At 39.2% G+C, this 27,492-nt stretch overlaps 1 protein-coding gene and 1 long non-coding RNA gene across 11 annotated transcripts in view; one reads left to right on the top strand and one right to left on the bottom strand.

The window, feature by feature from the left end:
- PLCB4 (phospholipase C beta 4) overlaps window positions 1-27,492 on the top strand; it is a 398,844-nt gene that overhangs the window by 328,887 nt on the left and 42,465 nt on the right. For all 9 annotated transcript variants that reach the window (XM_074318158.1, XM_074318162.1, XM_074318160.1 and 6 more), the window contains 5 exons: window positions 141-265; window positions 2,181-2,232; window positions 6,856-6,958; window positions 9,499-9,663; window positions 18,744-18,948. In XM_074318158.1, coding sequence (XP_074174259.1) covers window positions 141-265; window positions 2,181-2,232; window positions 6,856-6,958; window positions 9,499-9,663; window positions 18,744-18,948 — 650 coding nt within the window. The remainder of the gene's footprint in view (window positions 1-140; window positions 266-2,180; window positions 2,233-6,855; window positions 6,959-9,498; window positions 9,664-18,743; window positions 18,949-27,492) is intronic.
- On the bottom strand, window positions 213-26,909 carry LOC141568299 (uncharacterized). Of its 2 annotated transcripts, XR_012491422.1 has the most exons (5): window positions 26,462-26,909; window positions 21,474-21,677; window positions 1,762-1,896; window positions 974-1,044; window positions 213-343 (listed from the first exon to the last, which is right to left on the bottom strand). It is a non-coding gene; the product is annotated as an uncharacterized LOC141568299 (long non-coding RNA). The 2 variants fall into 2 exon arrangements; XR_012491421.1 differs by lacking the exon at window positions 21,474-21,677.

The following is a 27,492-nucleotide window of genomic DNA, read 5'->3' on the forward strand; positions in this document are numbered from 1 at the left end:
CATTTATAAGTGTGAAATTTTCTCTCTGTGGTCTACGTGTTTGTCATTGTTGGTCTAGACCTTTATTGTTTGAACTCTTTGTTCTTTATTTATTGCTGCCAAAATATTCTTTTTTCCATTCTCCTTAATACATTACACAGTTATAACAAACGGCAAATGAGTCGCATTTACCCCAAGGGAGGCCGAGTCGATTCCAGTAATTACATGCCTCAGATTTTCTGGAACGCTGGCTGCCAGATGGTTTCACTGAACTATCAAACCCCAGGTAGGAACTGATGTCCAGTGACCTCGAATTCCACGGGAATGCTCTGACAGGATGGTGCCAACAGTTGCCATCAGTTTGCTGTGGGCATTTTTTAAAGGAAGCAGACATATGGCAAAACAATGTGTTATTGGATTTATATAATGATGAGAAATTAAAAACTCAAAATAGAGCAATAAAATGATGATAGGAGACAGTCTATTTTGATTTAAATTGAATTTCCTTTTGTAAATGCCACGATTACTCTGCTAAACATTTTCCCTATTCCAGAATATTTCTAATTTTTCTTCCTTTGGGATCAAGCTTATCTTTGTTTCCAGAAACAGTTAAATGAGAAGAATTTGAGTATCTTTGTATAGTAACTATGACTCATTTTTACTTTGGAAAGTACCCTTCCAACTGTTAACATTCAGCAGATATCAATGACACAGTGGTACCTCACCATAAACGTGCAGAATATTATGGGGTAGACTCTGCTAAAATGATGTATAAGGAGTTATATATTCTTAGAGATACTAATCTATAACTTTGTCCTCCAAAGTGTACTCAAAAGCAGGTTTCCAATACATAGTTTCCCACCCCCTGGAAGGAGAGGAGTAAATTTTTATAAATGCATAAACAAATTTTGATAAGTTTTTGAGGTTTGCTTAAGAGCCTAGGATCACAATTTTAATATTAGAGATAGAAAAGCAATGGGTTCTGGATGCTTACCTAAAAGACGTGAGAAATGTGTTACAAAACCTATTCACTTTCTTGGTTAATTCCACAGTGTGGTCCTTAAACTGGGAAAACAAAATAAAACAATGCTTTCTTATTCAGTTCTTGGCTTTATGCAGGTACCTCCCATGTTTCCCAATTTGGGGGCCTTTTCCTTTTCTAGTCCCTTTGCTATACTTTGAGAATCTCTCTCTACCTTGTTCCCTATTCTCTGGACTGATTGAAAGCCCCTTTGATATTCATCCTTTGGGCATGAATGTGAGCTGACTGTATTTCCAACCCCTTGGTAGAGCCTCTTAAGTGACCACAAGCTGGAGTCAATTTTTTTTTTTTTTTAGGATTTGTTTGTTTTTATTTTTATTTGGAGTCAAATTTATATACACTGTCCCCATCAGCCCTTGCTATACTAAACTGTGACCGGGTGCCAGTACAATCCCAGAGTATTTCTACCAGAGATAAAATAAAAAGGCCCTGCTGATTTTACTTCCTTAAAAAGGTGTGAAGTTGTACTCTCAGTTGTCAGTGGGTCCCTTATATGGGTTAAATAATCCTAAAACAGTTTATTCAGTAGGTCAGCTTATGTTTTATTCTGTAATGTTAGGTTTCACCACAACATTTTTAAGAAGAAAAATATCCATCAGCTGACCCATTTCTTTTGCTGCTGAAAAGAAAGCATGAAGATCGTATCTGCTTACAAGGGAAAAATCATGAGCCATGCCTTGTCAGTGGAGACCCCATTAGAAGAATCCCCCTTGAGTCACTGATTTTTACATGATCCTTACCTAGTTTCCTTTTGTTTCTTTTCAGTGCAGCTTTATATTCACATTCAAGCTGGGTACCTCCAATATATCCTTCCTCTGGGGTCGCAGGGCCCATCCTCTCCAACTATATCTGGTTGAACGTCTGTACTCTCAACACTAAATGAACAATCATATAAGTCATATATTAACTCCAAGTACTAAAGTAGAGCTAGCATGATCTATCTGAAAATCCACTTTATGTTTAATTTAAGTTAAACACAAGGTTATTTCAACATAGAAGAAACAGTTATGTGCCTTAAACAGACCCAGTAATACCTTGTGATATTAAAAAGACCGCTCAGCCTAGGATCAGTATCTGATTTCCATTGTTTAAAATCACCCCATCAGGATCTTCTTTGTCCAGAGAGATAAGATACTAAATTACTTTTGTCTCTTGACAGATTTAGCGATGCAATTGAATCAGGGAAAATTTGAGTATAATGGATCATGCGGGTGAGTAATGTGATTTAAACTGTTGTCACCACTCCATACTACAACTATAATGAAACCGTGTCATTTTTAATTAGGGACTGCTGAATTTAAGCTGGGTTTCAGGGATGGGATAGAAGCAAATGAAATCCCTGGATAGTTTATATTTGCAAATATATATTCTTCATCTACCCCAGTTTTACAGATTTTTAAAAATATCTGAACCACAAGTCAAGCAGTGTAGCGTACACACTCTAGAGTTTAATGTTCTCATTTTAAATTCAATAATGGAGATTTTTATAGCTAGGAGAGATAATGATCCCTGTTCATTTGGGCATTAACCGGACATTAAATGTGTATATTTTACCTAGGACAAATGGAGGAATGAAATTGATATAATATATAATGAAATGATGGGTGGCAAGTTGAATTTAATTCAGTTAGGAAGAAAGCTTTGTTCTCTCTTGATTCTTTTGCATGTCTTATAAATAGCAGTTATCAAAAAATAATGCTATGAATGTTGTTCTAGTTTACTTAAATAGCACTCTGAAATCTGTCAGCCAAGTAGTGAAATAGGAAATGTTAATTCCACTGAAATGATGAAAGGTTAAGTGAAAATATAAAGTTAAAATTCTATAGAGATGAAAAAGCTGTGTGTCCATTTTTCCTCCATGCACCTGTCCCCATGCAGCACGGCAGATAAATAACCCCAAACCACTGCCCAGAGGCCTCTAAAGTAGCACAGTGGAGACCGTCCCACCCCATGGTGCTGCTGTCAGGAAGCTCTTGGCCTCCCTGTTGGATACCTAATTTTCATCCTCAAAACAGCCAGTTAACATCAAAGTTTTCAGTAGTTGTAGGTTCAAAGTGCACATCCCCACCTTTCCTGTCTGCCACATTGTTCTCTGCCAGGGTAGCTACATGCCTGGGTGACGGTCCTGGTACCCAAATCACCCACTACACACATAGCTGGAGCATGCACAACATTTTTTCTCTGCTGTGTATGTTGAAAGAAATAAAACTTGTACATCTTAAACTAATACAATGTTATGTGTTAATTATATCAATAAAACTGGGGGGAAATGAAATTAAAATGCTGTAGTTCAAAAAAACAGCCAAATACACATTTTGGAGTTTTTTTAAAGCTATTTTGTTACTGAATGCAGAGTGTTCATAACTGGAGATTGTGCACTAGCTGATGGACCCCCGGTGGTAGGCTGAGGCAGTGAGGCCCCAGGGGCAGCTGTGGTGTGGGAATAAAAGCCCTAGGTTCGCATTTGAAGCCTGGGTTTGAATCCCAGCTCCTCTACGTGCTGGCTTCACGGCCCTGGGTAGGTGTGTTGGACTCTGAACCTCGATTTTCTGCTTGATAAAGTGAAGACAATACCACTTACCACACCGAGTTTGTTGTTACAGCTCAGTAAGGATGAACATGATTGTAGACGAAAATACTTCATGAACTGCAAATTTTTGTGCAAAAGTGAGGTTTAAGAAAAACTTAAGACCTTCTAGTAGATCATAGGTAGAGATCACACAAGATTAAATGAGCACTCTGATCAAAGCTGGCCTTAAGTTCAGGGAGGCAGCCACTGTCCTCAGGGTTCATATTCAGACACATCAGGCCTGGCTGGGCTCCCTCCTTAGACCTTTCCCCGAGGCTCAGTAAAGCCAGAGCTTTCCATTCTTGTCTCAGCTGTCCCACAGCTGATACTGACACAGGGAGAATTGCTTCCAGATAAAAAGGGTCCCAGTAGGAGTTTTATGCGTTCATTACATTTCTTTTTAGGAGTTTCCGTTTTGCCATTGTTCGCATGTTCACTGTCTCCCTGTCCGCATCATTGTTTATTTTAAAATACGTTCATAAGCAAGGACGGAGCTACTTTAGCCTGGATTCTGTGCTGATATATTTGAAGCAATGTGACCAAAAGCCTAAGTCCCACCGGAGGCACAATCATAAAAAAGATGATTGTTCAGTGGGGCAGCCCAACTGGAAGAGGCATTGACAACATTGTTCAGTCTGTGTGCCATGCCTCCTCCCTCTTCCCTTTTCCCCACATCCAACCTGGAGGCAAAGGTCGTCACCAGTGGGCAAAGGGAAGAAATCTCTCTGTGTGTTTTTGTGCCCCTCAGTGACAGAGGAGTCTTACCTGCCTGGTACAGGGCCAGCCTCTCAGGACACTTTTCCATGGAGCGAGGGCATCCAGGGTGCTCCGTGGCGCTCACAAGTTGCCCTTGTCATTTTTCTACCCACTACCAGGCCCTTTTTTAAAAATCCTATGGGCTGGCTGGTTCTGAGCAGTGCATTCCTGTAAAGAGACAGTCTGTGCCTTTTAGGCGTCCAGTGGTAAAGAACTGTTTTGTCTAGAACATCAGTGTGCTATATGCACACCCCTGAATCTAGCAATAGTAACAAACATCGCAAACCCACCTGGGAAGCCCTCTGCTCTGTGGGCTGATGTTATGGGCGGCCATGCCATTGGGCCCAGTAAGTGTGACTTTTTTACCAAGGAAGTGAGCCATAGTGTATAACAGACTCATTTTTAAAGATGGGAGGCATTTCTCTAATTCCTAGTGAAACAAAATAGAGCAAATTAATTTCTTAAGTCTTTTCAGGCTTTTAGAAGAAATTGGATGATTGATATCAAAATACTATGACTTCCTTTGATTCAAAGATGCACACTTTTTATATAACTTTCTCAAATTGCAATGTGGTTTAAAATCCATAGCATCTTATAGTTATAATCAGCAGCCGTTTTGCTTTCTTGCTGGTAAATAAAATAATGGAGTGTTGAATAATTGATGGCATCTTAGGTGTGGGGAAGCAGGACTAATTTGTTAATGACCCCATTGTCTGATTCTTCTGGCTCCTGTCTACCCCCCTGGCTGAAGATCCTTCTTTTCTCCCTCCCTTGCCTTCTGAGGCCCTGCAAAGTTCACAGACAATTCTCCAGTCCCTTCTCTTGCCATTGTCTTTCTTCTCTGCCCATGTCCACCATGCAGACCTGGATGCCTGGAATGAATTCATTTTCTGAACCAAAAAACACCAGGCAGGACCAGCTACATAGTTTGCAGGGCCTAATGCAAAATGAAAACAAAGGACTTCTTATTCAGAAATTATTATGATTTTCAAGACAGTAGCTACAGAACATTAAACCAAGCACGGAGCCCTTCTAAGTTAAGGACCTGATGCAAACGCACAGATCCCACACCCATAAAGTGACACGGCTCTGGCGTCAGCTTCCCCATCACTGCCTGGGGTCCCTGGACCTGCACAGACACCAGGACTGTGAATAGCAGCCCCTGCTGCATCAGCAGGTGGCCTCGGGCCCAGAACAGACACTCCTTCAAGACAAGCTGGCTAACTAAGTGTCAGCCCCAAGCCAGGGCTGACCTCAGAATCCTGTCAAGCTCTGTGTGTTCTCTTTTGTTAAGTGTATAGAACAAACACGTTACACTGAAGGCTGCCTGCTTTGGAGAATTGGATTTAGGTTGCTTGCCCTTTTTCCCTGGCATTTCTTATTTTGGATCAATTCACTCTTTCACAGATTAGTTTTCTTCTAAGCGGGTCTGCCAGAAGGGTACGTGGAGGAATGTTTTGGGCACTGAGACAGCGTCAATATCGTATTTCTCTATTTTTGGTGAGAAGGAGCTCCTGACGTTAAAGAAATGCCTGAGGGGCATGGGGAATGCTGAATCTCTGGGCAGGCCATGCCCAAGGACATTCTGCCCTGGAAAGATGATGACAATCCTATATGGAACCCCGAGCCCCCACCTTTCTCAGGAAGCAGAATCCCTCATTTCACACAACTGGAATCCCAATGCTGCTCCTCTTGAGAAAGGCAGAACCACCATCTGTTTCCTCCCCTTCTGGCTGAAGTCTGATATTTTGCCAGATAAAGCTGGTCGGCTTCCCTTGAAGAAGTGTGTATAGCATAGTAGTTACTCATCTGCTTTCCTTCCAAAGACTAGCTTTTGCTGTAACATCGTGTTTTCCAGGGGCTAACACAGAAATAGGTCCAAACCTAAAATTCTATGAATGTAGAAAACGTTCTCTCCTATGCTATGAGGGAGCTCTTATATTATATTTTGGGCTGAATTCTCTTAGAGACAGGTGAATGTTCAAAATCATCTTTAATATATGAACGTAGACTCTATCTGTGATGTAATAATCAGTATTGTCCCTCAGAGGTTCTTTTTTGATGCCATCCAAATCGAATGTGGGTGTTTTTTTTTAACACGTTTTGTTCAGATTTAGAAGATAGCAAAAAATGGCAACTTTGTCAAAACCAAGAACAGTGACTTTAAACTTTTTTTTTTTTTGAACCCGACGTTAAGGCTTTATTATTGCATGTAGGAACAAATATCGCAAGACATCCATGGCATAAACAAATTCAAGAGAAGACGGTAGTATCAGAACGTCCTAGATGCCACTGATCCTAGAATGTAAAGAACATTCTTTGTTCCCTGCTCCTCTTTAGGATCATCCATAGCACAGGGATATTCTTGTCAGACCTTGGGGTCCTCTGCCTAAAAGCCTAGCTCCTAAATTAGAGATGGATCAAAGGAAGTAGTTAATGTCCTGAAGTGTGAGTGTTTTAGTCTCTGTAAAAATGAGCGAAATTAACTCCTATGCTTTTGTCCCACCAGGTACCTTCTCAAACCAGATTTCATGAGACGGCCTGACCGAACATTTGATCCCTTCTCAGAAACTCCTGTTGATGGGGTTATTGCAGCCACTTGCTCAGTGCAGGTAAAGCCCCTGCTCCTCACAGAACAGTACAAATGTGTATGCAGTTGATCCTGGAAAAGTCTTCAGAGATCACAATGAAATTGTTTAGTGTCAGCAGGCAAGATCCATGTGTTGCGCTCAACTTTGACTTAAAATTCCCCTTTTTTCTTGATATATTTTTTTCACTAGTAAAATTATTAGCTACTTTTAGTGAAAGTCACAAGATCAAAAAAGTACCTATTAGAGGATGTAGAGCAGCAGAAACTCTCACTCATTGCTGGTGGGAATGGAAAACGGTGTAGTGAATTTGGAAGACAGTTGGGTGGTTTACAAAACTAAACATACTACGTAATCCAGCAGTCACACTCCTTGATATTTACCCAAAGGCATGGAAAACTTATGTCTGCACAAAAACCTACACTCGGATGTTTGTAGCAGCTGTATTGGTAATTGCCAAAATTTGGAAGCAACCAAGATATCCTTCAGTAAGTGAATGGATAAACTGGTGCATCCCAACAATGGAATACTATTCCGTGCTAAAAGAAAATGAGCTATTGAGTCATAAAAGCACATGGAGGAAACAAAGACGATTACTAATCTGAAAAGGCTACATACTACATGATTCCAACTACATGGCATCCTGAAGAAGGCAAAGGTGGAGACAATAAAAAGACCAGTAATTGCCAGAGGTCGAGGGAGAGGGGATGGAATAGGTAGAGTGTCGTGTCCAGCACGACAAGAGTTGTGGGAAGCGAGGAGGGCGGCACAAGGTTAAAAAAGACAGGAGAGGAGAGGAGCGTGCAAGTGGGGCCAAGGGACTGCAGCCTCAAGGACTGAGCCCCGAAACGCATGGCTTTTATTAGTTAGGTGAGGAAGTAAAAGAAGTAAAGCTTGTCAATCTCAAGGTCTGTGAATCTCATACATTATAATAGGAAACTGATTTAAGCCACTCACCCTTGCCTGCAGGCAGCTGAACGGTAAGTCCCAGGATAAGTACTTCCCCAAGGGACCAAACGTTATGCATATGAATAGATGGAGAGCACATCATTGAATCTCTTCCCTTGCAGGTTGTGGGAAGGAATGCAGCCACAGAGGCAGAAGTTCTCCTTAGCAGGGGGAAGGTGGGGGGCTGTGCCCACCTCTATCGACCCTTCGAGTTCCCCAGATGGTCCCCACATGGCTGTGTCTGGCTTGGGTTGCCCCCGCCGTGGGGAGTCGTACCCGTCTTTGACTAGCCAGCCATCTTTCTGGGGCCAAACAGGGAGACGTAAGGTGTAAGCACAAAGGTGAAGCAAGTCCCTGAAAGGATCCGTCTCACAGACTCTCCTTTTTTTAGGGGCAGGTACGAGGAGACAGACAGGTAGGCTGCTGCGTGGCAACAGTAGAGCACAGACAAATTTAATGCAGTGATACTATTCTGTATCATAGTAGATACCTGTCATTTTACATTTGTCCATTCCTGTAGAATGTACAACACCAAGAGTGAAGTCTAATATAAACTATAGACTTTAGGTGATAATGATGTATTACTGTAGGTTTATTGATTGCAACAAACCAGCCTGGTGTTGAAATATCCATAGTGTGGGAGGTTGTGTGTGTGGTGATGCATGATATGCAAACTCTGTACTTCCTGCTCAGTTTTGCTGTGAACCTAAAACTGCTCTAAAAAGTAAAATTTGTTAATGAAAAAAATACCTACTATATGATTTCCTTAATACAAAACTTTAGAAAATGCAAACTAACCTATACTGACAAAAAAGGAAATCACTGGTTTCTTACAGAAAGAGATGGAGGGAGGGATTACAAAAGGGCACAAAAAGGGGTGACGGAAATGTTTGTTGTCTTAATTGTGATAGTTTCACAGATGTGTTCATATGTCAAAACTAATCTTATACATTTTAAATATGTACAGTTGATTGTCAGTTAGACCTTAAAATAAACTGTTTCAAATTATTAGCTATTAGATCATGTTTTAAAACCTGATAAATATCTATAGTCATTTGCAAAGTACATAAAAAATAGCTCCTCCACAGCTTTATAATAGATGGAATTTAATGCTGTTCTTTATAAATGTATAACACTGTCATAGCTAACCAGTGTCAATATCAGTAAAGAATAACAGGCAAGTTTTGGTATTACTTTTCGTCCTGTGTGTGTCTTTTCAAGACTTTTAAAACAGTTCAGTAAAAGGATGGCAGAATTTCAGAGCTGTGAAGTTGTCATCATAGGGCATATTTGAACCCATCACTTCATTTCATAGGTGTGGGCACTTAGGTAAAATGAAGATTCTTAGACAGTATTTCTTTGTATTTTATGATTCATGTCTACTCATATTTCCCTCTTTTTCTAGAGAGTTTTCCAAGGGAAACTCTGCCTAGGGTAGTGTTTTGCATGTAGTAGTTGCTCAATAATGTTTTAGTTTAATAAAGAATGAATACATTATTTCCACAAATAACTAACATTTCTAAAGATGAACCAAGGTTTTACTTCCTGGTTATTCTTTGCTACAGATGATTACACAGACTTTGCTTCTCTCTTGTCCTATTTCTGTCTTGCTACAGGTCATATCAGGTCAGTTTTTATCAGATAAGAAAATTGGCACATACGTAGAAGTGGATATGTATGGGTTGCCCACTGACACTATACGTAAGGAGTTCCGAACTCGCATGGTGATGAACAATGGACTCAATCCAGTTTACAATGAAGAATCATTTGTATTTCGGAAGGTAGGACATTTTCAATGTATCAGACTCACGCTGCTAACTTGGGAGCCACGTTTTAGCACATAGACACTACGTGATATAAGGGACAGTTATCCAACCCAAAAAGTCTTTTTTCCTTCTTCCAATGGTTTAAGTCCTTTAGCTGTCATATGATTGTTATTTCTCTTTGCCCCGTCCTTCTTTTTGCCCTCCTGTCCTCCTTGGAGGAAGTCCACCTCCTATGTGGCAGTGCCCAAGCTCCAGGTGTGCAGGCTACTTAGACTGCAATCTCCCTGGTGGACACCATTATACATTGGAGAGTTCCTCCCACCCTATCAGCAGCTGGTAACTTACACTGTTCCTTTAGCCAAGAGGGCGGGTAGGATGTTGCACCCATTATTAGGGCCACTAAATGTCTTCAAATGGGTCAGTTGGTATTGTCCTGTGCCTCCAGAAAGTGTGATACCCGTTGCAGGTTCTGTGCTTCATGTGCTGTTTTTGGTTTTGGGTTTGTTTTTGTTTTGTTTTGTTGTATTTGGGGCTGTTTTCCCCCAATACTATAACTTGGTCGTAAGAACAATCACCATCCTTTTCTCTAATGCAGTTTTTAATCTTGTAAGCCTTTTTCACATTGTTTCTCTTCTGTCAATTAAAGATGTATGGAAAAGTCCATTCATTGGCAGGGCTATCGCCAAGGATGTCTGGTTTTTTTCTCTCACTTTTTCTTTATCTTGACCAAAATGGTTTCTTGCTTCTTCTTTAGGAATAGGTTTTCCAGGTGTTGCTGCTCCGTTTCTGTATCGTGCAACACAGATAACTGGCTTCTAGTCTTAACAAAATAGGGATTATCCACCTCAGAATAGAGTGACTAGTTTACAGAAACCAGTTTAGGAGAGTCCAGTGCAGGGACAATGAAACAGGTAATTTTGACATTTAGGTTCACCCTATGATGTGAATACCATTATCATGCAAACCCTGCCTTGTTACCTGCCCTGCTCCTGTCAGAGTGTGGTGTAAATTGGATACACAGCTGTGTTTTTTCTTTTTTTTCTTCCCTGGTTTTCCCAGTTTGTTATAGCTAGATCTGTTTTCAGCTTGGCTTGTGCTCTTTGACATAATAAATAATACTTGAACACGTTTCTAGAAATGCAAAACGTTAACTGAAGAACTGAAGAGGTTGTTTGTTTTTATGAGTGAAGAAATATCGAACTTGGTTTTTTCGTTTGTTTGTTTTTTAAATTTGTTTGTTTATTGATTGATTTATTTTTAATTAAAGTTTATTGGGGTGACATAAACTTGTATACCTGAAATACAATGTATACAACTCTGTAGTACATCGTCTATATCTCACATTATCTGTTCGCCACCCAGAATCAGTTCTGCTTCCATAACCATATATTTGATCCCCTTTACCATCATCTACCACCCACTCCCCCCTTACCCTCTGATAACCACTAAACTATTGTCTATGTCTGTGAGTTTTTGTTTATTTGTTTGTCTTGTTCTTTTGTTGTCTTCAGTTTTATATACCACATATCAGTGAAATCATATGGTTCTCTACTTTTTCTGTCTGTATCACATCACCCCAGTTAGAATGGCTATCATCAACAAGACAAATAGTAACAAGTGTTGGAGAGGCTGTGGAGAAAAAGGAACCCTCATACACTGTTGGTGGGAATGCAGATTGGTGCAGCTGCTATGGAAGGCAGAGTGGAGGTTCCTCAAAAAATTAAGAATAGGAGACGCTGCCTGCATCTGTGGCAGTGGAAACACGGTCTGATCTGCGGCTGTGGAAACGCAGCCTGCATCCGCAGCTGCAGAGATGCAGGGGATCCCACGACGGAACAGAGAATACAAAAGCCAGGAGGTGGGCTCTTTCCCTGCATCCCACAGCTGATCTCTCCCGTCCAGGGGCCAGCATATCCAACATTTGAGGCAGTAACCTCAGCTGAGACCTCCAGCTGGGCCTTAGGTCAGACAAAGGACACAAACTCCATACCTGGGCCCCTCCCCCCGCTCTTCCAATCCTACTCCCGCCCTTCCAGAGACAAACTGGCCCCTGAACTGAGGAGTAGTGTCAGATTACAGAGGAGCCTTAGTGCTCAGACTCTGGGAAGACTGGCGTGGAGCTCTGACTCAGGGAAGAGGCTGGGAAAACTGTGATTTTTTGCTGGGCTAGGAGAGAAGAGACTCCTCCATCCCCAGCCACCGTCTTTTCTGGCCTGCGGGAAGAGTGTGACACAGCTGGGCTGGGAGACAGAAGACCCCTCCATCCCCAGCCCCCACCCTTTCTGGCCTGCCTGGGGCAGGGCAATTACAACTGCGGAGACACTCCCAGGGATCACCAGTAGGTGGCAGATACAGCTCTAGGCTTTCAGCAGCTCAGAAATCTTCCACCTGTCACACACACACACACACACACACACACACACACACGGAAGAAGTGCCCTAAGACTCAGGAGAACTGGACACAGGACTGGTGGTGCTACTCTCAGTGCGCATATGTGCAGGCAAGGGCAGAAACTGCACTGACTTTGTAGAAACTACCATCCAGACCCCTCAACCCCACGCATCTAAATTTGCCGTACCAACGTCACTCTGGGCACCAGGTGACCGGCTCTGCCTACACAAAACACAGAGGACTCTTTTCTACAGCAGAGGACAACCTGGAGATTACTTGGTGGGCTTAAGCCAAGACTGGCACTGCTTTTTTTTGGTTATGTTTTGTTTTGTCTTTATATCTTTGATATCTGCCTGTGTTGAGTGTGGGTTGTCGGTTGTTTTTAAATGTGAATGTATTTGATTTTTTCTTTGTTGTTGTTGTTGTTGTTGTTGTGGTTGGTGATTTGCTTTGTTCTGAAATTGCCCTACACCAGGGCCTAGCTTAAGAGGCACAAGATTCAACACACCCAGAGGCCAACTCCAGACCAAACCAGAGTATTACCGGGTTTGACCTACAAGTGACACACCCAGAGGGAATTCTCTACAGGAACAAGAGCCCATAGAGGCCAAACCACATTTAAGTGGTGAACCCTCACGCAGCAGAACACCCTGCGGTGGGCAGAGCCAAGTCTCACAATTAGTCAGCCTAGGAGTTAACCCCACCTACTCACAAGTGAAAAGCAATTAAAGATCTTCTTTAACAGGACAATATACACAACACAAGAGTCACCTTTGGAGCACACGCAGAGGAGAAGAACGAAGTAGTGATAGTCAAATATAAAGGACACATACTACCTAAGATAACCCAGCAAGAACTAAGAACTCTAGGGGATCTATCTAATACATCGAAGCAAACACAGAGAGTCAGTCAGAATGGGGAATCAAAGAAACATGTCCCAAATAAAAGAACAGAAGAAACCTCCAGAAATGGAACCTAATGAAACAGAGGTAACCAACCTATCAGAGACAGAGTTCAGAACACTGATGATAAGAATGTTTAAGGAGCTTAGAAATGACATAAAGAAGGTAGAGAAATCATAATGAACAACCAGTTAGAACTAAAGAACACAATTACTGAAATAAAGAACTCACTTGAAGGAATTAACAGCAGGTTAGATGAAGCAGAGGATCGAATCAGCGACTTAGAAGACAAGTTAGCAGAGATCACCCAAATGGAATAACAGAAAGAAAAAAGAAAAAAAACAATGAAGATGGTTTAAGAGACCCCTGGGATAACATCAAGCACAACAACATGCACATCATAGGAATACCAGAAGGTGAAGAGAGGAAGCAAGGGATTGAGAACATACTTGAAGTAATAATGTCCGAAAATTTCCCTAACCTGATGAAGGAAACCAACATACAAGCCCAGGAAGTGCAGAGAGTTCCGACCAGGATAAACCCAAACAGGTCCACACCAAGACACATTACAGTTAAAATGGCAAAGGTTAAAGACAAAGAGAGAATCCTAAAAGCAGCAAGAGAAAGACAGAGGGTTACATACAAGGGAACTCCCATAAGACTATCAAATGACTTTTCTACAGAAACATTGAAGGCCAGGAGGGAGTGGCAGGAGATACTCAAAGTGATGGAAAACAAAGGCCTACAACCTAGATTGCTTTATCCAGCAAGGCTATCATTTAAAGTTGATGGAGAGATAAAGAGCTTCCCAGAAAAGAATAAGCTAAAGGAATTTATTACCACCAAGCCAGCATTGCAAGAAATACTAAAAGGACTTCTGTAAATAGAAGAAAGATGAAAACAATCTAACTACAAATTTAAAAATGGCAATAACTATGTACCTATCAATAATCACTTTAAATGCAAATGGATTAAATGCTTCAATCAAGAGACATAGGGTGGCTGAGTGGATAAGAAAGCAAGACCCTTGTATATGCTGTATACAAGAGACTCACCTCAGATCAAAAGACACACACAGGCTGAAAGTGAAGGGTTGGAGTAAGATATTTCATGCAAATGGAAATGAGAAGAAAGCTGGAGTTGAAATACTTATATCTGACAAAATAGACTTTAAAATGAAGAACATATTAAAAGACAAAAATGGGCACTATATAACAATAAAAGAATCAATCCGAAAAGAGGACAGTACCCTAGTAAACATCTATGCACCCAACATAGGAGCACCTAAATATATAAAACAGATATTGACTGACATAAAGACAGAGATCAACAGTAACACTATCATAGTAGGGGACTTCAACACACCTCTGACAACAAAGGACAGGTCTTCCAGACAGAAAATCAATATGGAAACAACAGCCTTAAATGACACATTGTACCACTTGGATTTAAATCAATATTTTCAGAGCATTTCAACCCAAAGCTGCAGAATACACGTTCTTCTCAAGTGCACACGGAATATTTTCCAAGATAGACCATATGTTAAGCCACAAAACAAATCTTGATAAATTTAAGAAAATTGAAATCATACCAATTGTCTTCTCTGACCACAGTGCTATGAAATTAGAAATGAACTACAGGAAAAAAGCTGGAAGACACACCAATTCATGGAGGCTGAATAACATGTTACTAAAGAATGAATGGGTCAATGAGGAGATCAAGGAAGAAATCAAAAGATACCTCGAGAAAACGAAAATGAGAACACGACGACCCAAAATCTATGGGATGCCGTGAAAGCAGTCCTAAGAGTGAAATGCATAGCATTGCAGGCCTACCTAAAGAAACAAGAAAAATCACTAATCAACAGTTTATCTTCACACTTAAGGGATCTGGAAAAAGAACAGCAAAATAAGCCCAAAGGGAGTACAAGGAAGGAGATCATAAAGATCAGAGCGGAAATAAATGAAATAGAAACCAGAAAAACAATACAAAAGATCAATGAATCCAAGAGTTGGTTCTTAGAGAAGATAAACAAAATTGACAAACCTTTAGCCACTCATTAAAAAAAAAAAAAAAAACAGAGAGAGGACCCAAATTAATAAAATCAGAAATGAAAGAGGAGAAGTGACAACAGACACCGCAGAAATACAAAAAATTTTAAGAAATTACTATGAGCAACTGTATGCCAACAAATTTGACAATCTAGAAGAAATGGACAATTTTCTAGAGGCGACAACCTTCCAAGGCTAACTCAAGAAGAAACAGAAAACCTGAATAGACTGATTACCACCAGGGAAATTGAATCAGTAATCAACAATCTCCCAACAAACAAAAGCCCTGGACCAGATGGCTTTACAGGTGAATTTTACAAAACGTTCAAAAAAGAATTATCACCTATTCTCCTCAAGCTCTTCCAAAACATCCAGAAGGAGGGAAGACTCCCAAACACTTTTTACGAAGCCACTATCACCCTGATCCCAAAATCAGACAAAGACGCCACAAAAAAAGAAAACTACAGGCCGATATCTCTAATGAACATAGATGCAAAAATCTTCAACAAAATATTAACAAACAGAATTCAGCAATACATTAAAAAGATCATACACCACGATCAAGTGGGATTCATCCCTCGTATACAAGTGTGGTTCAACATCCGCAAATCAATTAATGTGATACACCACATTAACAAAATGAAAAATAAAAATCACAGGATCATATCAATAGATGCAGAAAAAGCATTTGATAAAATCCAGCAACCATTTATGATAAAAACCTTTAAGAAAGTGGGAATAGAGGGATCATATCTCAACATAATAAAGGCCATATATGATAAACCCACAGCTAACATCATACTCAGTGGGGAAAAGCTAAAACCATTCCCCTTAAGATCAGGAACAAGGCAATTTTGCCCACTTTCTCCACTTCTATTCAACATAGTGCCAGAAGTTCTAGCCACAGCAATCAGACAAGAAAAAGAAATAAAAGGCATCCAAATCGGTAAGGAGGAAGTAAAATTGTCATTATATGCAGATGACATGATACTATATATAGAGAACCCTAAAGACTCCACCAAGAAACTATTAGAACTGATAGATGAATTTAGTAAAGTAGCAGGATACAAAATTAATATTCAGAAATCAGTTGCATTTGTATATACCAATAATAAAACATCAGAAGGAGAAATTAAAAATCAATCCCATTTACAATTGCTCCAAAGACTATAAAATACCTGGGAATAAATTGAACCAAAGAAGTAAAAGATCTGTACTCAGAAAATTATAAGATGCTGAAGAAAGAAATGAAAGAAGATACAAATAGATGGAAACACATCCCATGTTCATGGATAGAAAGAATTAATATAGTTAAAATGTCCATACTGCCTAAGGCAATATACATATTAAACGCAATTCCTATCAAACTACCAATGACGTTTTTCACAGAAATAGAACATATAATCCTAAAATTTATATGGGACCATAAAAGACCCCGGATAGCCTCAGCAATCTTGAGAAATAAGAACAAAGTGGGAGGTATAACAATACCTGACATCAAATTATACTACAAGGCTACAGTAATCAAAACAGCATGGTACTGGCATAAAAACAGACACATAGATCAATGGAACAGAATAGAGAGTCCAGAAATAAATCCATGCCTATATGGCCATTTAATCTACGACAATGGAAGCAAGAATGTATGGTGGGGTAAAGACAGTCTATTCAATAAATGGTGCTGGGAAACCTGGACAGACACATGCAAAAACGTGGAGCTGGACCACCTCCTTACACCATATACAAAAATAAACTCAAAATGGCTTAAAGACTTAAATGGAAGATCTGAAACCATAAAATTCCTAGAAGAAAATATAGGAAGAAACTTCACAGACATTACCCGGAGTAAGATTTTTACTGATATATCCCCTCACGCGAGGGAAGTAAGAGAAAAAATACACATGTGGGATTACATCAAACTAAAAAGTTTTTTCACAGCAAAGGAAACCATCAATAAAACAAAAAGGGATCCTACTGAATGGGAAAAGATATTTGCCAATGATATATCTGATAAGGGGTTAATATCACAAATTTATAAAAAACTCAGCTCAACTCCAAAGAAACAAACAACCCAATTGAAAAATGGGCAGAGGACATGAAGAGACATTTTTCTAAAAAGGACATACAGATGGCCAACAGACATATGAAGAAATGCTCAACCTCACTAACCATCAGAGAAATGCAAATAAAAACCACAATGAGATACCACCTCACCCCAGTCAAAATGGCTATCATCAATAAATCAACAAACAACAAGTGCTCGCACGGATGTGGAGAAAAGGGAATGCTTGTGCACTGTTGGTGGGATTGCAGATTGGTGTAATCACTATGGAAAACAGTATGGAGGTATCTCAAAAATCTGAAAATGGAACTACCTCATGATCCAGCAATTCCACTCCTAGGTATCTATCCGGAGAAATCCAAAACTCTAATTCAAATAATTTTATGCACTCCCATGTTTATTGCAGCACTATACACAATAGCCAAGACATGGAAACAACCAAAGTGTCCTTCAATAGATGAATGGATAAAGAATCTGTGGTATATATACACAATGGAATACCATTCGGCCATAAGAAAAGATGAAATAGTACCATTTGCAACAACATGGATGGATCTTAAGATTATAATGCTAAGCGAAATAAGTCAAACGAAATTTGAGTTTTTTGTATGTAGCATTACCGTCCCCAGAAAAAATTGCCAATTCTGGATCCTTCACTGTTCTTCAGAAATTATATTATCTATCATTGTTGTCAAGCACTTTAATTTTGTTTTCTTTCTTGTTGTTATTGTTTTTGTTCTTTGCAGCAATCTCAAAAGGTAATAAACCTCCACTCACCACATGAGAAACACTGGAGTGGCTGAAGTTGGCTGAATTTTAGCTTTACTCCTTTTCATGTTGTTGAAGTTAAAATTAAATTATAACCTCTAGGCATAAATAGGCAATCAAACCATAGTCTAGTTTGAGACACAATACTCCAGTCAGCCAAGATGTCCTGGGTTGCTCTCAGCCAAAGGAAAGGCATTCCTGATTAAAAACATTGGATTTTCTCGTCTTATTGCTATTGTATATCTGAATAGGGATTCTGCAATCTGAGCTCAAGTTTTGTGTCCCTTTGTGCAGTTTGGGAATGGCAAGAGTTAGGTGTCCTGTGTATACATATGTGACTGTTTCTAGCTGTCCCATCTTACTATTTAATAGATGTTAAAATATGTTAAAAACTGAGGGGTGCAAGATAAAAGGAGAATCCAACTTTAGGTATAAGTTATCTTTTATACATGAAGTATTTCTTCAAGATACTCTCTACATTCTTAAAAACAGAGTTAGATGTCAGAAGCAGCCCAGATCCGTCATAGACCGCAGGATTAGAAGTCAAGGGCCCCACTTGCCAGGCCCATTTGTCTGAGATTAAGGAAAATCACTTTATTGCTCAGGGTCTCCTTTTGCTTATCCATTGTGGATGTGGATGGAAAAGATGATAAGTGTCGGACTAGCAGTTGTTCCCATCCATTGCTTCTAAAATTTCCAATGAGATGATTTCCGGAAAACTTGTTCAGTTGCCTTTCTCAATGGTTTGGGCACTGTATTGTATACAGTATACTTTAGGAATGCAAAGTATTGATCATGGGCCTGTGTTCACCATAAAGGAGCATTTAAGAGCATTGTGGATATGGTCCAGATTCCTAGAGTTGTGGATCTTGGGAGCTGCATTCCAAAATTCAATAAACAGTACCCTTCTTTGCGTGCAGGTAATCCTCCCTGACCTGGCCGTCCTGAGAATAGCAGTATATGATGACAACAACAAGCTGATTGGCCAGCGGATTCTGCCCCTGGATGGCCTCCAGGCCGGCTATCGACACATTTCCCTTCGCAATGAGGGAAATAAACCATTATCACTGCCAACAATTTTCTGCAATATTGTCCTCAAAACATATGTGCCTGATGGATTTGGAGGTATGTAAACATTTGGGTACAGAATATGATACAGATATAGATGTAGGTATAGATGTAGATATAGATATAGTCATAAGTTACAAGATTGTAAAATATTTCACCAATGGTTAAAACTAAAGTCTGTTCCAACTCTTAAAAGCCTCGAAGAAATCAAGGATAAATATCATTCTTTCCCCGAAAATAAGACCGTTTCTTATATTAATTTTTGCTCCATTAGGGCTTATTTTCAGGGGATGTCTTATTTTTTCATGTACAACAATCTGCATTTATTCAAATACAGTCATGTCATCTTCTTCTGGAACATTGTCATAACGTACTAAATGTGTCCATCTAGCTGAGATCTTAACTGGGGCTTATTTTTGGGGAAACACAGTAGCAACCTCAAGTTTCATAGTAAGGAATGAAAGTCAAGGCTCTATTTTCTTTCAGGTTCTTTCTTATTTTAAAATACTATAGTTTTATGTTGTTTATCAATTTTTACGAATATGTTTGTGAAGAATATACTTACATAATCATTCAAAGGGGGCAAAAGACATAAGTAATGTGGAACCATAGATCTCAGCTGGTATCACTAAAAGATTCCAATTGAACTCAACTATCAACAGGCCTGGATTTTCTTCCAACCCCACAACAGAGTTCAATTTCACACAAAAATCCCAGTCATCAGACCACAAAAGACCATCTTTGGTTTTGCTAGGGTAATCGATGGGAGGAATCTAAAGCTGGACCAAGTCATAGGATTTTGCTTAAAGCTAAACATATTCACTTTTTATAAGTCCCAACTAAGCCAAGAACATTAAAAGAAAACAAAGATTCTCTGTATTCTTAGAGTCTGTTCAACCATAAGAAAATAATACAGCAGAGTGATTGTATCAAATTAGCCAACAGTTCAAATCCTGACTCTCCACTACTGGCCAGGTGACCTTGGTATAGTGATATAACGTCTAAAACCCCTCATTTCCTCACCTATAAGATGAAGATACTAATAGTACCTCCCTCAGCCCTCTTGTGAGGTGCTCGTCGTTACAGTATATGCTATAGCAAGGCTCAAAAATGTGCACGCATGTGGATGTGGCTATAGATACAGCTGTGGTTTCTATACAATACTGGAATACATCACACTATGTGTCATGCAGGGTGTCATGCAGGGTCTCAGTTCCCGCTCCCCACACAAGAACGCAGGACATGGTGAGGCCAAAAAGGAACACCCACGGAGCCATAAATAGGGGAGTCATACCACTATAGTCTTGCTGGCGGCTGGGTTGGAGACATGGTTGGCCACACGAACCGCAACCTGCCGTCCGCGTCTCTATCAACCAACCAACCCCTGCTAGCTGCAATCTGCCCTGCTAACTGCAATCCGCACTTGCTAGCTCAGCCACCATCTCCTTACTAGCCCCCATTTTCTGCTAGCGTAGCCACAGCAGTTATATTAGTGGCCAATGGCTAACTGGTTACAGCTGACGGCCAACTAGCCACAGCTGATGGCCATCCAATCACAGTTGATGGCCATTAACTACCTGAGCCAGCATCTTTCCACGTAAGGCCGAGAGCCGGGAAACTGCACTGCTGGCTCTGTCCCCACTCTGTGGTTTGGGGATTATTTTGTTGTTTGTTTTTAACAATGCGTGCTGCTCTGGAGGACAGATGTTCTATGACTAATCCTCAACTTTAACAATCTGATTGCAGGTTCAAAAAGCCATTAGGATTTTTCAGTCACAATATCCATAATGGAGACTCTTGCCTTCCTCCTTCTCCTATGTTTTTCATTTAAAAAAAAGAAAGAAAGACTATTAGAAGGCACCACATACAATAGCAGATGTAAAAGACATAAAAGAGAATGGGAGTGGGTGCTGTGGGCTGGGAAAGGGGATCAGAAAAGAGACAAGAGTCCTGCAGTGTGTATGTAGGAGCATGTGAGGTCATGAGGCATCAGCAGAGGAATGAAATCACGTTCTGCATAACTTGGGCTTCAAGATGGGCAGCACGTAACACATAATACATTTTTGAAAGTCAGATACACAAATATGGTGGAAGACTTAAAAGTTTTGCTTCTGCATGGGTTACTTTTCAAATGAAACTAATTCCTTCCAGGGAATTGGGCCATTTGAATAGAAAAGGGGAAAAAAAGTTTGTTTGCGCTCCTAGCTTGTATCAAACACCTTATATAAAGAGTCCAGAAATGTGAAATTGTTCAGAATGGAGGTGGACATGCGTAGGTCCATGCTGAAGAAATATCTGTATTTGTAATGTAGCATATTGCCAGTGTCAACAATTATGTAAGTACTGATCCAAATTAATGTCTTTAAAAATAGTCCTGCAAGTATGCTTTCCTAAGGTGGTGTTTTTATCAGGAGCATTTGAAATTTCTGTACTGCGTTACCATTGATGGAATTCCGCAGTTAATGTTTCAACCTCAGATTTGACATTCAAAAACTTGCTTCAGAACATTCTCTCTCTCGTCATCACTTTTATATGTGAAGAAACTGAGGGCTGACATGATGAGTCTTAATTAAGGGTCTTACCTGAAGATAACAAAAGGGGAATATGAGGACTTTCTTTTCCAAATTTCTGATCTTCTTTACAGCATCTTGATTTGTATAACACATTTATATTTCATCTGCTTAAGAAACCTTTCACTTCAGATCTGAACATGTATGTGCTGAATCAGCATGGCAGGAAACCTACTGAGTCCCTGTTCCCAAAAGCATTGATTTTCTCCGTTGATTCTATAGGAAAAAATTTCAGAATGAAACTCTGCACATGACACACTCCAGCATTTTCTAGGGACAAAAGGGGAGTTGTTGATACATATCATCAGATTTTTATTTGGCTAAAGAAAGAAAGAATGGATTCATTCATTCATTCCACGCATATGTTTAACAGGTTTTATTCTGCGAAAGGCAAAGTAGTTAAAATACGTATCATAGATTCTGACAGCACGAAGAATAAAAGAATAGTCATCCATAAATTTCACTGCCCGGAGAAAACTCCATTACCCTATTGGTCCCTTTATTCCCAATCTCATTTCTTCTCAATTTTATTTTTAATTAAATTGGATCTTAATGTACATCCTCATTTGGACTCATTACTTCAGAGAGATAACCTTTTTTTTTCACTTAATAGAGAATATTTTCCTATGTCATAAAATATTTTTATTGGCTGCATTGGATTCCATTTTACATATACCATAATTTATTGATTAACAGTGAAACTGTTTTAGTTTTTCTTTCACATCTAAGAACCCTAAATGTAAAACTTAGGAAGTATTCATGATCACTTCCCGAAGGTGAAATTTTTGAAGTGGACTTGTCGTAGTAAGGAGTGTGTGCATATTTAAACCTTTAGATTCAGATGCCAAATAAGACATCAGCAGTGTATGAGATATAACTTTTGTTAACATTTACTAATGTAATCAGTAGAAAGGGTATTTCATTAATGTATTAAAATATTTTTCTCAGAGGAAAAGATATTGTCAACAATTGTTAGTACCTGCTCTATGAATGGCCTGAATAAGAGATGTAAAGTTAAAAAGGTCAGGTACACTTACCCTCGAGAATTTTCCAGTCTTATACACATACACATACACATAAGCAGGTACAGGCATACACGTAAATAAGTGTGACCTATTATACAAGTACCCAAAAGGTAGTAAGCCAAAGGGTGTCTGGAACATTGAACTAAGGGGTGATTAACCAGAGTGGGGGCCGGGGGGTCTTCAGTAGCTGTTTGGGCCTTGAAATATGCGTAATACATCACAGTGAAAAGGTAGACTGGATTTCTCAACAGACAGGGAAGCAGCTCATGACAAGCCCTTAATAAGGCAAGTGCTGGGCTTATGCATTCCGAGGAAGCTGAAACAGAGGGTATCTGGTGTTAAAACTGAAAACATATGGTTCATATCTGAGGACACATCCTCAAAAACTAGTGTTACTCAGCAAGAGGAGTATGCTGTTCCTATTGAATAATTTTGGCACCTTAAGGAAAATATGCACATTTTCAGGGCACGAAGTAATTTGGTAAATTACATCTTCTCAGTTTTCAGGCAGATTGGTTTGTCCACAATCACTCCACAAGTTTAGATCCAGTTATAGAAGTAAGACTTCATATTCCTGACCGAGCTAATTAAGTTCCAACTTTTATAGCTCACCAAATACTTAACCTAGGAATTATTTATTACTTTAGTAAGATTGTTAAAAGCAAATTTTTAAAAACCCATGCAGTAATGTCATGCAGCATCATTTGTGTAAAAAATATCAGATACAACCTAAGTTCATCAATAAGGTCTGGGTAAATATGTCATAGCCATTCTCTAGACTGCTATGTACCATTAAAAATAATGACTTGGATCTCAGTGATTAGACTTAGAAAGATGACAGTGATATACAGCTGAGAGAAAAAGTGAATTGCAAAACAATTTCATAATTATTTACAAACACCTTAGCTGTTTACACATATACATAAAGTACACAGAAAAAAATTCTAGAAAAATACACACCGAACTTTCATAATAGTTGCTCTTTGAGATTGGGGGTAAGGGTTTAGTGGAACTAGCCCACTGCATTGGACAACTGCCAGGAACCTCACAGAGAATATTCTGTCCAATATGGCAGGCTGCTTTAGCAGGACTCCACTATTACTTCTGGATTGTTTAAATTTAAGTAAGCATATATACCTTTACTTTCTGTAAATTAAAAAAAAATATATTTTGCCCTATTTTTTCTATAACAGCAAGATAATCTGAAAATAGCAGATAAAAGACTTTTTAAATATATATTTATTTTGCGTTTGGAAAAGAATAAAGAAAATTAAAGCAGCCTATTATCCTGATACCTGGATAATTCTTGATAACATTTTAAAATAAAAGAAATATATGAATGTCTTAAAATACTATATGTATTTTAAAACATAAAGCATATCTGTGTATATATAAGTACATATGTATATACATAAATATAAACCTTATATGTATGTGAGTGCATGTATATATATATGTATATATATATATATATATATATATATATATATATATATATATTTTTTTTTTTTTTAATTTAACCAAACAAGATATATAATACACCCTGTTCTATGCTTTGCTTTCTTTACATAATATAGTGTGGACTGCATTTCATGTCAATGCACATAAAACTTTTGAATTCTTTTTTAAGATTATATAATATTTGTTTTGTATGTATATACCACTCTCTGTTTATCCTTTGATAAATATTACTTTGATTTGGATCAATATTACTCCCACACATTATTTTCGAGACTGCCTATTCTCACTCACCATGGCCATTTCTGGATTCTAAAAAATTCTTCAATTTTTCCAGTAAAGGTAGTAAAAGTGATATTTCATCATTTCAGTTTGCACATTTACAAGTTTGAATCAGATTGAGCATATTTCATGTGCTTCTTGGTCACTTGTATTCCTTTGCCAGAAAAATATGCTCTTAGTTCCCTTTTTCTATAATTGAGTTGTTCCTCTTTTTCTTAAGTAATTGTTTACATCAAATTTTAATTTACTCATGAGAGCTCTCATAATTTCCAAAGTGGTCTCAAATACATTTCAACATCTAGATAAAGTTCTATGAATGTAATGCTTGGGGATTCAAAGACGCTCTTTTTCAGCCTGATAGATGCTATTTCATTGAGGTCACACAGCAGATATGTAAGAATGCTGGCTAGAGCCCCACAGGTTACCAGCTATCTGACCTCATATGAGTTCGCAAAACATTTTACATTTCACTGTCCTCATCGCAGCTCAAGGTAACAGCAGCCCCCACCTCATAAGTGAAGATCAAATGAGCATGGAACAGTTCCCAACATTAGCAACTCCTCCGTTAATTTTTTTTAATTTATTTTTAACAAACTAAAAGAAAAATCCATTGGTTATAGTTTCCTCTCCCTAACTTTACCCTTTAGGTTGCTACAGTAAATTTTTTTGTCATAACAAGTCATCATCCTAAGAAACATCTCTTAATTTTGTACCTAAGAATTTTCAGAATTCTCATGCATTAGTAATGTTACCATAATGTCTGTAAGCCCCAACAACTCTATGTTCTCTGTGATTTTTAAGTGTATTTTAAATCTTAGTGAACTCAGGTAGGTGGTTTCATTTTATAAAAACAAGAAAAATGTTCTTAAAAGGTTTTTCTAAGCTGAGACAATTCCTTAGGCAGGGCATGGGCATTTACAGGAGCTGCTGGTCACTTATTTGTTGGGGTTCTGTTCCAATACTGGGGTTCTTAGGTCACTATATGATGATGAATACCTGCTGACGAGACAACTTGCCACTTTTCCAATTGCCCATAATTATTCCTACCTTCTGGCATATGGTGCTCTTCAGAGCTTTGAACTCTGGGCCACCCAGTTCCCTCCCAATATGAGATAGGTCTAAACCAATGTTATCCACCATGACCCTCTTCCACTCCGTTCAGATCCATTTTCCTTCCTTGCCCCCTCAGGAGACAGAAGCAGGGCGGGGTTAGTGCAACTGCTTCTCCTCCTCATTACTGTGGTATAATAACTCCCAAGATACGCAAAGGAATGAGAGTCAAAATGGCTACTAGAGTTTCTGGACTCTACATAGATACAGTAGTCCCCCTCTCCTTATCCGTTGTTTCTGTTACCCACGGTCAACCATGGTCCAAAAATATTTAATGGAAAATATCAGAACTAAACAATTCATAAGTTTTAAACCACGCCCCATTCTGAGTAGCATGATGAGATCTTGTGCCATCCCGCTCCATCCCACCCAGGATGTGAACCATCCCTTTGTCCAGCGTCTCCACACTGTAGACACTCTCCACCCGTTAGTCACTTAGCAGCCATCTCAGTTATCAGAGCAAATGTCATGGTATCTCAGTACTTGTGTTCAAGTAAGCCTTACTTTACTTAATAATGGCCCCAAAGTACAAGAGTAATCATGCTGGCAATTCAGATATGCCAAAGAGAAGCCATAAAGTACTTCCTTTAAGTGAAAAGGTGAGTCCAATACAATAAGACATTTTGAGACAGAGACCACACTCACATAACTTTTATTATGACATATTGCTATAATTCTTCTATTTGACTATTATTTATTGTTGTTAATCTCTTACTGTGCCCAATTTATAAATTAAACTTTATCATAGGTATGTATGTATTGGGGAAAAAACAGTATTTATAATAGTGTTCGGTACTATCGGAGGTTTCAGGCATTCATTGGGGTTCTTGGAACATATCCCCTGCAGATAAGGGAGGACTACTATCGTTTTGTTCGTAAGTGGCCTAGATGTAAAATATTTCTGGGCTGAAGAACACAAATGAAGTCTCTTAACTATCAGAAACTAAATTGTGACATGAAAAAAAAAAAATGGTAACACTTAGAAGAGGGATGATTAGGGATGAATCAGGAAGCCCCAGTTTTTCAATGTTATTTTTCTACTGAACATAAAGTAAACAGTCCTCGTTTATTCCCACTCTCAGGCACAAAATGGCAGTACTGGGTTGGATGCTAAGGTGCACTTACCTGTGTCAAATCCAGTGAGACCCAGAGGACGGGGCTGTCTCGCTTTATCTGTAGGTGTAAATGCCGCTGACAGTGTCACTTCCCATTACAGCAGCTTTATCACTATTAGCCACTGCTTTTGGTGATGGAAACTGTTTCCAAAGCCTAGGACCGTTAAATGAGTGTCAGTATTTCTCTTTACCCACCCACTGTTGCTTGTAATGGGTTTTTTCATTTGCATTTCTTTCATTATTACTGAGTGGGTAGGGAGGAGAACAAATAAGAGAATTGATGCTATGCTTCCAGAATCTATGGAACATTATATTTCAACATTACTTGGAGTTGTGGTTCATGAACACTGTGTTCTTTGAGCCGTGCTTAGCACTGCTTTTATAACTACAGATTTTTGTCTGCTCTTCTGCAACTAGGCTAGTTTATGTAAGCAAAGCTGAAGTGGCCCTTTGTTTATTGGCCCAGTTACTCTTGCCACCTCCCTTATGACTAAAGATACATCACGAGGTGTTGGGAGGTTTGGAGGGGTGTTTCTTCTTCACTCTGCCCAGCATCTTCACAGGATTGCTTCCAACCCCGTGGCAAAGCTAGTTGGCCATTTCTTACATCAGATGGTTCCAGAGGAGGCACCTCCTTAATTAAGATGCCAAACCTGAGCTCAGGTTTTCCTGATACAATTGAAAATTGTTCCATATTGTCCTCTCCTTCATGGATAATGGAAACACCTTATCCTATCAAGTATTTGTTGAAAAACCAATTCACGTAGCAGTGATACCCATTTCTATGGCCTCTTCTGACCTACAGAAAATATTAGTAAGCATGCCAAGAAAAATAGCTCCAGAGGGGAAGAGGTTGGAAATGGATTATGGTGAAATACATCAGGAATTGCTACGCTAAATAGGCTCTTTATTGCATAGTCCCTTGAGATGTACTGTGGCGCCTGACAAGAAGGGCACACGTGAACATTTCTCATGCCTGTTTCACCACAGGACATTTTTGCCCCTGAACACCTAGTGTATCTTCTAGCATTTGAGGAAATG

The sequence above is a fragment of the Rhinolophus sinicus genome, linkage group LG13 (genome assembly GCF_036562045.2).
Source record: "Rhinolophus sinicus isolate RSC01 linkage group LG13, ASM3656204v1, whole genome shotgun sequence".
Taxonomy (NCBI): Eukaryota; Metazoa; Chordata; class Mammalia; order Chiroptera; family Rhinolophidae; genus Rhinolophus; species Rhinolophus sinicus.